The sequence below is a fragment of the Bos grunniens genome, chromosome X, assembly GCF_055505025.1.
Source record: "Bos grunniens cultivar Pamir isolate PY7600 chromosome X, Bosgru_T2T1.0, whole genome shotgun sequence".
Taxonomy (NCBI): domain Eukaryota; kingdom Metazoa; phylum Chordata; class Mammalia; order Artiodactyla; family Bovidae; genus Bos; species Bos grunniens.
In genome coordinates, this window is record NC_141194.1 from 69,088,993 (window position 1) to 69,105,656 (window position 16,664).

Sequence of the window (16,664 nt, forward strand, 5' to 3'; positions counted from 1 at the left end):
TCCTGCTGTGATTTATGTCGGAAGATGTTTTGCCTATGTTCTCCTCTAAGAGTTTTATAGTTTCTGGTCTTATGTTTAGATCTTTAATCCATTTTTAGTTTATTTTTGAAAATGAGTATAATACTCAAAGCAATCTATAGATTCAATGCAATCCCTATCAAGTTACCAATGGTATTTTTCACAGAGCTAGAATAAATAATTTCACAATTTGTGTGGAAATACAAAAAACCTTGAATAGCCAAGAAATCTTGAGAAAGAAGAATGGAACTGAAGGAATCAACCTGCCTGACTTCAGGCTCTACTACAAAGCTACAGTCATCAAGACAGTATGGTACTGGGACAAAGACAGAAATAAAGATCAATGGAACAAAATAGAAAGCCCAGAGATAAATCCACGCACCTATGGACACCTTATCTTTGACAAAGGAGGCAAGAATATGCAATGGAGAAAGACAATCTCTTTAACAAGTGGTGCTGGGATAACTGGTCAACCACTTGTAAAAGAATGAAAATAAAGCACTTTCTAACACCATACACAAAAATAAACACAAATAATTCTTGTACATTTATTATTCCACATTTATAAAAATACATCTTTGGATAAATTCCTCAATGTAGAACTGCTGGATGAAAGGGTACATGCATTTATATTTTTGCTAGACATTGCTTAAATAGATAATTCCATTTAAAATTAAACCATATTATATTGACTTTTGAGCTTCCCTGGTAAAGAATCTTCCTGCAATGCAGGAGACCCCCAGTTCGATTCCTGGGTAGGGAAGTTCCCCTGGAGAAGGGATAGGCTAACCACTCCAGTCAGTATTCTTGGGCTTCCCTGGTGGCTCAGATGGTAAAGAATCCACCTGCAATATGGGAAACCTGGGTTCGATCCCTGGGTTGGGAGAATCCTATGGAGGAGGGCATGGCAACCCACTCCAGTATTCTTGCCTGGAGAATCCCCATGGACAGAGGAGCCATCAAAGCTGTAGTCCATGGGGTCTCAAAGAGTCGGACATGACTGAGTGACTAAGAACACATACACATATTGACTTTACTATGTTCTTGATCTCCACAGCCAAGCAATAGAAAAAGACATAGTCTCAATTATGAAATTTCTGAGACCATGTAATATCTTATTAATCTCTATAGGAGTCAAAGCTCTCGGCCCATTTTAGGTACTTGATAAACATTTGAGGAAGTTTAAAAAAGTGCCCATTGTGGGCTGCCATCAAAAAGTCTACAAACAATAAATTCTGGAGAGGGTGTGGAGAAAAGGGAACCCTCTTACACTGTTGGTGGGAATGAAAACTAGTACAGCCACTATGGAGAACAGTGTGGAGATTTCTTAAAAAAACTGAAAATAGAACTGCCATATGACCCAGCAATCCCACTGCTGGGCATACACACCAAGGACCAGAACTGAAAGAGACACATGTACCCCAATGTTCATTGAAGTACTGTTTACAATAGCTAGGATATGGAAGCAACTTAGATGTTCATTGGCAGACTAATGGATAAGCAAGTTGTGGTACACATACACAATGGACTATTACTCAGCTATAAAAAATAATGCATTTGGGTCAGTTCTAATAAGGTGGATGAAACTGGAGCCTATTATACAGAGTGAAATAAGTCAGAAAGAAAAACACCAATACATTATATTAATGCATATATGTGGAATTTAGACAGATGGCAATGACGACCCTATATGCAAGACAGCAAAAGAGACATAGATGTAAAGAACAGACTTTTGGACTCTGTGGGAAAAGGCGAAGGTGGGATGATATGAGAGAATGGAATTGAAAGGTATATTACCATATGTAAAATAGATGACCAGTGCAAATTCAATGCATGAAGCAGGGCACACAAAGCTGGTGCTCTGGGACAACCCAGAGGAATGGGGTGGGGAGGGAGGTGGGAGGGCGGTTCAGGATGGTGGGACACATGACATGTACACACATGGTTGATTCATGTCAATGTATGGCAAAACTCACCACAATATTGTAAGGTAATTGGCCTCCATATAAAATAAATAAATGAATTTTTAAAAAAGTGCCCATTATAGTCTGACAACTGACAATGAAATACTACTGAACTAAAAATACTAAGTAATTTTAGGGAATAATGCCCACACACTGTCAGAAGCCTTTACAATAGCAATTGTAGTAGATAACTAAGACTGGTTAAAATGTATAGAAACAAACAAAAGCAATGAAGTATTAATGAATATGAAGAGATACAAATTCATTAGACTAATAAGGCATTATTTACAAGACAGTCTAGAGAGCGTTCATGGTCAGGAGTGGTGGCTGAGAGGAGCTACCACACGTCCAGGGTCAGGAGTGGCAGCTGAGAGGAGCTACCCCATGTCCAGGGTCGGGAGCAGCGGCCGTGAGGAGATATCCAACGTCCAAGGTAAGGAGCAGCAGTTGCACTTTGCTAGAGCAGCTGTGAAGAGATACCCCATGTCCATGGTAAGAGAAACCCAAGTAAGACAGTAGGCTCTGAGAGAAGGCATCAGAGGGCAGATAGACTGAAACCACAATCACAGACAACTAGCCAATATAATCACATGGACCACAGCCTTGTCTAACTCAATGAAACTAAGCCATGCTGTGTGGGGCCACCCAAGATAGATGGGTCATGGTGGAGAGGTCTGACAGAATGTGGTCCGCCAGAGAAGGGAATGGAAAACCACTTCAGTATCCTTGCCTTGAGAATTCCATAAACAGTATGAAAAGGCAAAAAGATAGGGCACTGAAAGATGAACTCCCCAGGTCTGTAGGTGCCCAGTATGCTACTGGAGATCAGTGGAGAAATAACTCCAGAAAGAAGGAAGGGATGGAGCCAAAGCAAAAACCACACCCAGCTGTGGATGTGACTGGTGATAGAAATAAGGTCCGATGCTTACAACATATTGCATAGGAACCTTGAATGTTAGGTCCATGAATCAAGGCGAACTGGCAGTGGTCAAACAGGAGATGGCAAGAATGAACATTGACGTCCTAGGAATCAGCAAACTAAGATGGACTGGAATGGGTGAATTTAACTCAGATGACCATTATATCTACTACTGTGGGCAAGAACCCCTTAGAAGAAATGGAGTAGCCATCATAGTCAACAAAAGAGTCTGAAATGCAGTACTTGGATGCAATCTCAAAAACGACAGAATGATCTCTATTTGTTTCCAAGGCAAACCATTCAATATCACGGTAATCCAAGTCTATGCTCTGACCAGTAATGCTGAAGAAGCTGAAGTTAAACGGTTCTGTGAAGACCTACAAGACCTTTTAGAACTAACACCCCCAAAAGATGTCCTTTTCATTATAGGGGACTGGAATGCAAAAGTAGGAAGTCAAGAAACACCTGGAGTAACAGGGAAATTTGGCTTTGGAGTACAGAATGAAGCAGGGCAAAAGCGAATAGAGTTCTACCAAGAGAATCCACTGGTCATAGCAAACACCCTCTTCCAACAACACAAGAGAAGACTACACATGGACATCACCAGAGGGCCAACACTGAAATCAGATTGATTATATTCTTTGCAGCCAAATATGGAGATGCTCTATACAGTCAGCAAAAACAAGACTGGGAACTGACTGTGGCTCAGATCATGAACTCCTTATTGCCAACTTCAGACATAAATTGAAGAAAGTGGGGAAAACCACTACATCATTCAGGTATGACCTAAATTAAATCCCTTTTGATTATACAGTGGAAGTGAGAAATAGATTTAAGGGACTAGATCTGATAGACAGAATGCCTGATGAACTATGGACAGAGGTTGGTGACATTGTACAGGAGAAAGGGATCAAGACCATCCCCAAGAAGAAGAAATGCAAAAAAGCAAAATGGCTATCTGAGGAGGCCTTACAAGTAGCTGTGAAAAGAAGAAAAGTGAAAAGCAAAGGAAAAAAGGAAAGATATACCCATTTGAATGCAGAGTTCCAAAGAATAGCAAGGAGAGATAAGAAAGCCTTCTTTGGTGACCAGTGCAAAGAAATAGAACGGGAAAGACTAGAGATCACTTCAAGAAAATTAGAGATATCAAAGGAAAATTTCATGCAAAGATGGGCTCAATAAAGGACAGAAATTGTATGGACCTAACAGAAGCAGAAGATATTGAGAAGAGATGGCAAGAATACACAGAAGAACTGTACAAGAAAGATCTTCACGACCCAGATAATCACTATGGTGTGATCACTCACCTAGAGCCAGCCATCCTGGAATATCAAGTCAAGTGGGCCTTAGGAAGCATCACTATGAACAAAGCTAGCGGAGGTGATGGAATTCCAGTTGAGCTACTTAAAATCTTAAAAGATGATGCTGTGAAAGTTCTGCACTCAAAATGTCAGCAAATTTGGAAAACTCAGCAGTGGCCACAGGAGTGGAAAAGGTCAGTTTTCATTCCAATCCCAAAGAAAGACAATGCCAAAGAATGCTCAAACTACCACACAATTGCATTCATCTCACACGCTAGCAAAGTAATGCTCAAAATTCTCCAAGCCAGGCTTCAGCAATACGTGAACCGTGAACTTGCAGATGTCCAAGCTGGCTTTAGAAAAGGCAGAGGAACCAGAGATCAAATTGCCAACATCTGCTGGATCATTGAAAAAGCAAGAGAGTTCCAGAAAAACATCTATTTCTGCTTTATTGACTATGCCAAAGCCTTTGACTGTGTGGATCACAATAACCTGTGGAAAATTCTGAAAGAGGTGGGAATACCAGACCACCTGACCTGCCTCTTGAGAAACCTGTATCAAGTCAGGGAGCAACATTTAGAACTGGACATGGAACAACAGACTGGTTCCAAATAGGAAAAGGAGTACGTCAAGGCTGTATATTGTCACCGTGCTTATTTAACTTCTATGCAGAGTATATCACCGTGCTTATTTAACTTCTATGCAGAGAAATGCTGGTCTGGATGAAGCACAAGCTGGAATCAAGATTACTGGGAGAAATATCAATAACCTCAGGTATGCAGATGACACCACCCCTATGGCAGAAAGTGAAGAGGAACTAAAGAGCCTCTTGATAAAAGTGAAAGAGGAGAGTGAAAAAGTTGGCTTAAAGCTCAACATTCAGAAAACGAAGATCATGGCATCTGGTCCCATCACTTCATGGCAAATAGATGGGGAAACAGTGGAAACGGTGGCCGAATTTATTTTTGGGGGGCTCCAAAATCACTGCAGATGGTGATTGCATCCATAAAAGCTTACTCCTTGGAAGGAAGGTTATGATCAACCTAAACAACATATTAAAAAGCAGAAACATTTCTTTACCAACAAATGTCCGTCTAGTCAAGGCTATGGTACTTCCAGTGGTCATGTATGGATGTGAGAGTTGGACTAAAATGAAAGCTTAATGCAGAAGAATTGATACTTTTGAACTGTGGTGTTGGATAAGACTCTTGAGAGTCCCTTGGACTGCAAGGAGGTCCAACCTGTCCATCCTAAAAGAGATAAGTCCCTGGTTTTCATTGGAAGGACTGATGTTGAAGCTGAAACTCCAATACTTTGGCCACCTGATGCGAAGAGCTGACTCATTGGAAAAGACCCTGATGCTGGGAAAGATTGAGGGCTGGAGTAGAAGGGGGACGACAGAGTTTGAGATGGTTGGATGGCATCTCAGACTCACAGGATATGAGTTTGGGTAAAGTCCAGGAGTTGGTGATGGATAGGGAGGCCTGGAGTGCGGTGGTTCATGGGGTCACAAAGAGTTGGACATGACTGAGTGACTGAACTGAACTGAACTAGGTAGGTTTGGTTAAACATCACTGCAATTGCTTTTTAGCATTCGTGATAACAATAAAGTGAATAAATAAATGGTATTCTAGAAGTTCTCTTATCATACAGTAATGTAAAAAGAACTGTTAAATGGTGGCTTAGTGCTAAATACCAAAGAAAGCTACAGTAGTATACCTGAGACATGTAACCAGGAGGAAGATATATTGGTGGCAAAGTACCACTTGGCGACATCAAAGGTACATCAGCAGGTCCTAAAAGATAATTATTGTTAATAAAATTTTAAATAAGTTTAAAAAAATCCATTTAACTTTGTACAGTGAAAACTAGTTCCAAGTGTTAACAAGTCAGACATTTTGAAACTGTGTCTTGTTTACTTACATAGGAGACTAGGTAGGAATGCAGATAAATCAATAAAAATTCATCACAAATGATGAAATATAACCAAGGCACATAACGGGGATTGGGTGAAATTTATATCATAAAAATTTTGGCCAAATACACAGCTAGTGTATTTACTTCCAGTATAATTGTTTTTTCACTTTTCAGGTGGCGCTAGTGGTAAAGAATCTGCCTTCCAATGTAGGAGACATGGGAGACACGGGTTTGATCCCTGGGTTGGGAAGATCCCATGGAGGAGGGCATGGCAATCCACTCCAGTATTCTTGCCTGGAGAAACCCATGGACAGAAGAGCCTGGTGGGCTACAGTCCATAGGGTAGCAAAGAGTTGGACATGACTGAAGGGACTTAGCACAAACACATAGTTGTCTTTTACTTATCCATTTTACTCACCTATCATAGTTGTATGTTGAATAATAGAAGTTTTATTCTGTATCATAAAATATATTTTATAGTGATATTATATAAAAAACTTAAATCAATTTTCACATGAAAGCTTTTAAATAAATTAGCAAAGTGAAATAATTTGGGAGGAACAACATAACATAAAGGACCCAATGCTACACAGTTCAGTTCAGTTCAGTTACTCAGTCGTGTCCGACTCTTTGCGACCCCATAATTGCAGCACGCCAGGCCTCCTTGTCCATCACCAACTCCCGGAGTTCACTCAGACTCACGTCTATCGAATCAGTGATGCCATCCAGCCATCTCATCTTCTGTCGTCCCCTTTTCCTCCTGCCCCCAATCCCTCCCAGCATCAGAGTCTTTTCCATGAGTCAACTCTTTGCATCAGGTGGCCAAAGTATTGGAGTTTCAGCTTTAGCATCATTCCTTCCAAAGAAATCCCAGGACTGATGTCCTTCAGAATGGACTGGTTGGATCTCCTTGCAGTCCAAGGGACTCTCAAGAGTCTTCTCCAACACCACAGTTCAAAAGCATCAATTCTTCGGTGCTCAGCCTTCTTCACAGTCCAACTCTCACATCCATACATGACCACTGGGAAAACCATAGCCTTGACTATGATTGACAAAGTAATGTCTCTGCTTTTCAATATGCTATCTAGGTTGGTCATAACTTTTCTTCCAAGGAGTAAGCGTCTTTTAATTTCATGGCTGCAGCCACCATCTGCAGTGATTTCAGAGCCCCCAAAATAAAGTCTGACACTGTTTCCACTGTTTCCCCATCTATTTCCCATGAAGTGATGGGACCAGATGCCATGATCTTCATTTTATGAATGTTGAGCTTTAAGCCAACTTTTTCACTCTCCTCTTTCACTTTCATCAAGAGGCTTTTTAGTTCCTCTTCACTTTCTGCCATAAGTGTCTTGTCATCTGCATATCTGAGGTTATTGAGATTTCTCCTGGCAGTGTTGATTCCAGCTTGTGCTTCTCCCAGCCCAGTGTTTCCTCATGATGTACTGTGATGCCTTATATTTATACCAGGTATTCTCACTATCTTAAAGACACATTGCATAGGAAATAAAAATACAACATAGAATAGAGGCATTTATATGTCACCATTCTTTTGTTTATCTGAAATTATTATAATTAGTGCTTAGTTGTAAAAATATATGTGGCTTTCAAGGCTTAGAATGGTAATTTGCTGTTAATAAGGGGGAAAATAATAAAGATGAGTTTATGGTAAACTGTATATAGCAGCCATACGGAACCCAATGCTAAATGATATTTCTAAGCATTTTGAGACATAGCTCAAAATCACCTTTAGATGCAAAATAATTGGCATAAAAAGAGAAACAATCACTGCACTTTGAAATACTTAATAGTAAATCTTTAAAAAAATTTTAATCATTTATTTATTTATTTTAGCTGTTCTGAGTCTTTGTTGCTATGCAGGCTTTTCTCTAGTTGTAGGAAGCAAGGTCTACTCTCTAACTGAGGTGTGTGGGCTTCTCATTGTGGTTGCTTCTCTTGAGCACAAGGTCTAGGGTGTGCAGACTTCAGTAGTTGCAGCACACGAGCTCTAGATCACAGGTTCAGTAGTTGTTGTGCATGGGCTTAGTTGCCCTGTGGCATGTAGGATCCTCTGGGGCCAGGGATCGAACCTGTCTCCTGCATTGGAAGGCGGACTCATTACCACTGAGCCACCAGGGAAGCCCCAGTAATAAATCTTAAATGAAGTAAATATTTATTAACTTTGTACTACTACTGAAATAATTCTGTATGCTGCACATTTGCTATATACACATGTATATAGATATCAAACTTTTAATAGTTATATAGAAATAATTTCCCCCTTCTTATACATTTTTCTATCTTAAATGTTTAGTGTAGTGCTGGAATGGGCTTCCTAGGTGGCTCAGCGGTGAAGAATCTGCCTGCAATGCAGGAATCGCAGAAGCAGGTTCGATCCCTGGTTAGGGAAGATCCTCTGGAAGAGGGTATGGCAACCCACTCCAGTACTCTTGCCTGGAGAACCTCATGGACATAGGAGCCTAGTGGGCTACAATCCATAAAGTCATAAAGAGTTGGACATGACTGAAGCAACTTAGCTTAGTGGTGGAATAGGCTAGGCATTAATGAAATACTTGTTGAATGTATGAATGAATGAGTTGTCTGAAGCACTCACCAGTCTCCTATCAGAGGATAGTCTAAAACTATCAGTGGTTGTTCAGTTCAGTTCAGTCACTCAGTCATGTCCGACTCTTTGCGACCCCATGAATCACAGCATACCAGGCCTCCCTGTCCATCACCAACTCCCAGAGGTCACTCAGACTCACATCCATCAAGTCGGTGATGCCATCCAGCCATCTCATCCTCTGTTGTCCCCTTCCCCTCCTGTCCCAAATCCCTCTCAGCATCAGTGTCTTTTCCAGTGAGTCAACTGTTCGCATGAGGTGGCCAAAGTATTGGAGTTTCAGCTTCAGCATCAGTCCTTCCAATGAACACCCAGGACTGATTTCCTTTAGAATGGACTGGTTGGATCTCCTTGCAGTCCAAGGGACTCTCGAGTCTTCTCCAACACCACAGTTCAAAAGCATCAATTCTTCGGCACTCAGCTTTCTTCACAGTCCAACTCTCACATCCATACATGACCACTGGAAAAACCATAGCCTTGACTAGACGGACCTTTGTTGGCAAAGTAATGTCTCTGCTTTTCAGTATGCTATCTAGGTTGCTCATAACTTTCCTTCCAAGGAGTAAGCGTCTTTTAATTTCATGGCTGCAATCACCATCTGCAGTGATTTTGGAGCCCCCCAAAATAAAGTCTGGCACTGTTTCCACTTTCCCCATCTATTTCCCATGAAGTGATGAGACCAGATACCATGATCTTCGTTTTATGAATGTTGAGCTTTAAGCCAACTTTTTCACTCTCCTCTTTCCCTTTCATCAAGAGGCTTTTTAGTTCCTCTTCACTTTCTGCCATAAGGGTGGTGTCATCTGCATATCTGAGGTTATTGATATTTCTCCCGGAAATCTTGATTCCAACTTGTGACAGTATGCAGCCTTGACATACTCCTTTTCCTATTTGGAACCAGTCTGTTGTTCCATGTCCAGTTCTGAGTGTTGCTTCCTGACCTGCATACAGGCTTCTCAAGAGGCAGGTCAGGGGGTCTGGTATTCCCATCTCTTTCAGAATTTTCCACAGTTTATTGTGGTTCACACAGTCAAAGGCTTTGAGTAGTTCCAAAATCTGGACTTTTTCAAATGTAATTCTTCAATTAATTGTTAATTTTTATAAGTACTTTACATGAAGGTCTGTAGAAACACTAGAAAGATGAGTCCTGGTTGCTCTGTTGATATTATGCTCCTATGAGGAGTATATAAAATTAAGAGCACTCAATATGGCTCAAACAAGAAAGGATATTAGGGGATTAGATTACTAGTAAAATCACCTCACACTAATATTTAAATTCACCTCTATTTGATATCAAACAACATACATGCTTTTACTGACCTTGAATATTTTGAATGCTCCCATCGTTGGACTTGATGGTGAGGATCTCCCCAGGGTTAACGTGCACCAATATAATCTAGAAATAAACCATTCTTTAATGGCATATTTTCTATTAATCTATGAAAAAATCATCATTATCTTTTTGAAAAAAATATTCAAAATCACTAATTGGGGTCTCAAAATTCTCAAGGAGTAGAGTACAACTAGGCACTAAGTAAGAGCAGGTCCTCCCTCACCCAAGTAAAACTTAATATAATAGGATCATAGGAAATAGGTTTATTGAGATGGAGGATGCAAATTCCATCCCTCAAAAAAAAAAATTCTGCAAAAATATAAAAAACAGAAAACTAAACTTATCTGAAGGAAAAATTCACACATACTTGTTGTACCCAGTACTGAGGACAAGAAGGCCATCTGGTATATCTCTCGGGATGAGTCATCATTTGTGAATAATTAGTAGTACACTGTGTTCCAACAGTGGTATCCAGATAACTCTCCATCTAGTAAAAAGTAATTTTAATTTTAATAAGGTCATTTTTATACTGGCTGCTTTTGACATGTCAAAGTGATAAGCTAGAAGTACAATATTTGCTCATTTTTTTAAGCTCTGAAGAAAAACAGAGACCTTTTCACATTCAGTTCAGTTCAGTTCAGTTCAGTCACTCAGTCGCGTCCGACTCTCTGCAACCCCTCTGGACTGCAGCATGCCAGGCCTCCCTGTCCATCACCAACTCCCAGAGTTTACTCAAACTCATGTTCATCGGGTCAGTGATCCAACCATCTTATCCTCTGTCATCCCCCTCTCCTCCCACCTTTAATCTTTCCCTGCATCAGGGTCTTTTCCAGTGAGTCAGTTCTTCCAATCACGTGGCCAAAGTCAGGTGGTCTGGTATTCCCATCTCTTTCAGAATTTTCCACTGTTTATTGTGATCCCCACAAAGGCTTTGGCATAGTCAATAAAGTGGAAATAGATGTTTTTCAGGAGCTGTCTTGCTTTTTTGATCCAGCGGATGTTGGCAATTTGATCTCTGGTTCCTCTGCCTTTTCTAAAACCAAGTTGAACATCTGGAAGTTCACCGTTCACAGTATTTCTGAAGCCTGGCTTGGAGAATTTTGAGCATTAATTTGCTAGTGTGTGAGATGAGTGAATTTGTGTGGTAGTTTGAGCATACTTTGGCATTGCCTTTCTTTGGGATTGGAATGAAAACTGACCTTTTCCAGTCCTGTGGCTACTGCTGAGTTTTCCAAATTTGCTGACATATTGAGTCAGCACTTTCATAGCATCATCTTTTAGGATTTGAAATAGCTCAACTAGAATTCCATCACCTCCACTAGCTTTGTTCATAGTGATGCTTCCTAAGGCCCACTTGACTTCACATTCCAGGATACCTGCCTCTAGGTGAGTGATCACAGCATCGTGATTATCTGGGTCATGAAGATCTTTCTTGTACAGTTCTTCTGTGTATTCTTGCCATCTCTTCTCAATATCTTCGGCTTCTGTTAGGTCTCTACCATTTCTGTCCTTTATTGAGCCCATCTTTGCATGAAATGTTCCCTTGTTATCTCTAAGTTTCTTGAAGAGATCTCTAGTCTTTCCCATTCTATTGTTTTCCTTTATTTCTTTGCACTGGTCACCAAAGAAGGCTTTCTTATCAATCCCTTGCTATTCTTTGGAACTCTGCATTAAAATGGGTATAGCTTTCCTTTCCTCCTTTGCTTTTCACTTCTCTTCTTTTCACAGCTATTTGTAAGGCCTCCTCAGATAGCCGTTTTGCTTTTTTGCATTTCTTCTTCTTGGGGATGGTCTTGATCCCTGTCTCCTGTACAGTGTCACGAACCTCTGTCCATAGTTCATCAGGCACTCTGTCTATCAGACCTAGTCCTTTAAATCTATTTCTTACTTCACTGTATAATCAAAAGGGATTTGATTTAGGTCATACCTGAATGGTGTAGTGGTTTTCCCTACTGTCTTAAATTTAAGTCTGAAATTATATTACATATGTAGATGACTTTTCTTCAGTAGATTATCTTAAATGGGTGAATCCTAAATCTGAATCATGCCCTCTTTCTTTCTGGAGACCAAGTCTGTGGGTAGATGTCATTGTTGCTCAAAATGATACTTTTAAATATTAGCAAGTTGAACTTACAGCTATGAATGACTATGAAGGAAGTTGAATCTGCTTTAGAGTCATATTTAAAATCATTCAACAGAACAAACTCTGGGTCATATAACTTTAAGACACATTTCCAGGACTTCTGAGCCTACCAATAAAGGCTACAAAAGAATCTAAATCCACACAAAAGGAGGTAATGTGGGACCTAAGGTAGTGTTAAATATCACTCAAGCAATATTAAGAAGAAGATAAGTAGATGTTGATAAAAAGACTAAAAACTTGCAAAGTAAGTGACCAGTCATTAAAAGTGACACAGTTTTTCTAAATAAAAGCTAATACTGAATTCAATAAAAATTTGAACAGTTTTAATGAAAAAAAAAAAAGCAAAACTACCCTTACCTGATGTATAGGATCTCCATTGATCAGTGGAGTTAAAAGAGGCATTTCAGTAAGAGTAGATGCAAGCCCATGTTCAGTCATGTCTAAAAAGTTTGGCTTTCACAAAAAGTGATGTTTCTAAAAAGGGAGCGAAAACTTAGATTAATCAAATTAAATCACAGTGGTTTTAAATGACAAAACCTGATAAAATATTCCTAGGAAAATCCATCATATAATTTTTCTCTCCAGAAATGTTTACCTAACTGAAATTGTTTTATGGCAACATTTCAAAATAATTATTTGTTTTCATGAATGAAAGAATAGAATGTTAAGAGTAGAGCTTTGAGTGTTCACTCTTGACTCATTAAATAAAGATAGCTGCATTTTACAGTGTGAAGAATGATTTAAACAAGTTATTGGTCATTTGATTCACTCAGATCAAGTTCAGTTAATTTCCAATCTATGATAACTGCCAAATAAGACTTCATATTGCTTAGAAGGCTTTAAAAATTAACTAGATACCTTTTAAAATGATAGGACCATAGATATTTATCTTAACTGTTTCAGATACTAAAATCAAGTATCTTAAACATGGCTCAAAGCTTTAAATCCAAACCTTTAAACTTAGAATACTTTCCAGGTTCAAATACTTCATGTGTAGATGGAACCAAGTGATAAAATATGGTGTAGGAGTCCAGATCCTTGGGTCCATATACACCTGGACAAAAATCAGAAAGAAAAATATGATGTTTTTGAAGGTGGAGAAAGAGGATACTCAAGAAGAAACCTCTTGGAGCTAGGCAAGTTCTCCAAATGAAGTGTATTGCTGTGGTTCTACATCTCCGTTGTAACTACTGATGCAAAAGAATTTTCACTATGTCATAATTCTAGTCACTGCTTACATCATTTCCTTACCAAGTTTTTCTTTCTTCTTCTTCTTTTTTTTAATGCAGTCTTTGGAGACTTTTTGCTTGTGAATATAGCTTTCCAAAAATGAAAGATTTAAAGAAGTATGGAATGCATCTAGCAGGAAAATGCATATATTCTCTTAGCTTAGGATTATAAGAAATAGTTACAAACCAAAAGTTTTAAATACTACTCAACTGTGAAAAGCCACTTAGACTGAACTGAACTGATGGAGATAAATGGCTTGGTAATGAATCAGGAAGAAAGAGGGAGGACGAGATAACCGCCCTCCCCACTGGAAATCAGGCGGTCCCAATTACAGAACCAGAATGGGACTACAACACAGCTAAAGGAAGATGGGATCAGAGTCATTTTGTCAGATGTATTCTTGAAGGACTCAGGCAGGCACGTGCTAAGCCTTTCAGTTCAGTTCAGTCGCTCAGTCGTGTCTGACTCTTTGCGACCCCATGAATTGCAGCACGCCAGGCCTCCCTGTCCATCACCAACTCCCAGAGTTCACCCAAACTCTTGTCCATCGAGTCAGTGATGCCATCCAGGCATCTCATCCTCTGTCGTCCCCTTCTCCTCCTGCCCCCAATCCCTCCCAGCATCAGAGTCTTTTCCAATGAGTCAACTCTTCACATGAGGTGACCAAAGTATTGGAGTTTCAGCTTTAGCCTCAGTCTTTCCAATGAACACCCAGGACTGATTTCCTTTAGAATGCACTGGTTGGATCTCCTTGCAGTCCAAGGGACTCTCAAGAATCTTCTCCAACACCACAGTTCAAAAGCATCAATTCTTCGGCACTCAGCTTTCTTCACAGTCCAATTCTCACATCCATACATGACCACTGGAAAAACCATAGCCTTGATTAGACGAACCTTTGTTGGCAAAGTAATGTCTCTGTTTTTGAATATGCTGTTTAGGTTGGTCATAACTTTCCTTCCAAGGAGTAAGCGTCTTTTAATTTTATCGCTGCAATCACCATCTGCAGGAGTTTTGGAGCCCAGAAAAATAAAGTCTGACACTGTTTCCACTGTTTCCCCATCTATTTCCCATGAAGTGATGGGACCAGATGCCATGATCTTCATTTTATGAATGTTGAGCTGTAAGCCAACTTTTTCACTCTCCACTTTCACTTTCATCAAGAGGCTTTTTAGTTCCTCTTCACTTTCTGCCATAAGGGTGGTGTCGTCTGCATACCTGAGGTTATTGATATTTCTCCCAGCAATCTTGATTCCAGCTTGTGCTTCTTCCAGCCCAGCGTTTCTCATGATGTACTCTGCATATAAGTTAAATAAACAGGGTGACAATATACAGCCTTGACGTACTCCTTTTCCTATTTGGAACCCGTCTGTTGTTCCATGTCCAGTTCTAACTGTTGCTTCCCAACCTGCGTATAGGTTTCTCAAGAGGCAGATCAGGTGGTCTGGTACTTCCATCTCTTTCAGATTTTTCCACAGTTTATTGTGATCCACACAGTCAAAGGCTTTGGTATAGTCAATGAAGCAGAAATAGATGTTTTTCTGGAACTCTCTTGCTTTTTTGATGATCCAGCAGATGTTGGCAATTTGATCTCTGGTTCCTCTGCCTTTTCTAAAACCAGCTTGAACATCTGGAAGTTCACAGTTCCCATATTGTTGAAGCCTGGCTTGGAGAATTTTGAGCATTACTTTACTAGCGTGTGAGATGAGTGCAACTGTGTGGTAGTCTGAGCTTTCTTTGGCATTGCCTTTCTTTGGGATTGGAATGAAAACTGACCTTTTCCACTCCTGTGGCCACTGCTGTCTTTCCCAAATTGCTGTCCTATTGAGTGCAGCACTTTCACAGCATCATCTTTCAGGATTTGAAATAGCTCAACTGGAATTCCATCACCTTCAGTAGCTTTGTTTGTAGTGATGCTTTCTAAGGCCCACTTGACTTCACATTCCACTATGGCAAATTGACAAACATAGAACAGGAGGAAAAGGAAGCTCCTGGTAATTCCTAGATAGACTGAGAGAAGCCCTTCTCAGATTCCCTGAAATTGATCCCGAAAGTGAAGAGGAAAAAGAGATCTTAAAAGATTGATTTCTCACTTAGTCTGCTCCAGATATCCACCATAAGCTCTTAAAACAGGCGTATGGACCAAATCAGTCTTTAGATACTCTGTTACAACTGGCTCAGACAATATATTATGGTAGGGAATATAAGAAAAAGAAAAAAAAGACAAAGAAACAGGTAGAAGCCTTCACAATGTCTGTGAAAACCATTCTTAAACAGCCTGAAAAAAAAGCCCAGTGGGACCCAGGTAAGAAGAGATGGGCTTGCTATTACTGTAGAAAGGAGGGACACCTCAAGCGGGATTGCCCTCAGGCATCGAAGCCGCCCCCGGCTCCATGTCCGGTCTGTAAAGGACCACACCGGAAGAGACTGCCCCCAGAGGCATAGGTCTCCGGGGTGGGACTCTCAAGACAATCAGGACTGAAGGTGCCCGGGGGTCCACAAACAAGCTCCCATCCTAATTACACCTGAGGAACCTCGAGTATTAATAACTGTGGGGGGCCAATCCATCAATTTCCTTTTAGATACTGGGGCAACTTACTCTGTGCTTACTGAAGCCCCTGGCCCACTTTCTTTCTGATCTGCTTCCGTAATGAGACTGTCTAGATGAGCCAAAAGATATTTTTTCAGTTATTCTTTAAGTTGTAACTGAGATTCTGTGCTATTTTCACACGAGTTTCTGATTGCACCAGAGTCTCCCTCACCCCTTTTGGGGAGGGATATACTGAACAAGGTCCATGCCTCTGTTTTCATGAATATGGAGCCCTCCCTTTCTCTCCCTTTAATTGAACAAAATGTAAATCCTAGAGTGTGGGCTGATGAAAGATCTGTGGGTCGAACACAAAATGCTATTCCTGAAGTTGTCAAGCTCAAAGACCCAAACTTATTTCCACGTAAGAAACAGTATTCACTAAAACCTGAGATTAGAAAAGAGTTAAAACCCATCATCAAAAATTTAAAGGAACAGAGACTATTAATTCCCTTTAACAGTCCATCCAACGCTCCTATTTTAGATATAAAAAAAATCAAATGATAAATACAGACTAGTTCAAGATTTACAAATAATACATGAGGCTGTAGTTCCTTTACACCCTATAGTGCCTAGTCCTTATACTCTATTGTCTAAAATTCCTGAACGAGCTAAAATATATCTCAGTAATTGAT

The 16,664-nt window shown here is 40.1% G+C and overlaps 1 protein-coding gene across 1 annotated transcript in view; it reads right to left on the minus strand.

The window, feature by feature from the left end:
- Window positions 1-12,653, minus strand: part of LOC147340676 (fibronectin type III domain containing protein 3C1-like) — a 64,438-nt gene extending 51,785 nt beyond the window's left edge. The window contains exons 1-4 of the mRNA XM_086387300.1: window positions 12,573-12,653; window positions 10,440-10,559; window positions 10,060-10,135; window positions 5,922-5,998 (exon numbers count right to left, since the gene is read on the minus strand). Of these exons, the coding sequence (XP_086243426.1) occupies window positions 5,922-5,998; window positions 10,060-10,135; window positions 10,440-10,559; window positions 12,573-12,653 (354 nt within the window). The remainder of the gene's footprint in view (window positions 1-5,921; window positions 5,999-10,059; window positions 10,136-10,439; window positions 10,560-12,572) is intronic.
- Window positions 12,654-16,664: the final 4,011 nt, after the last annotated feature.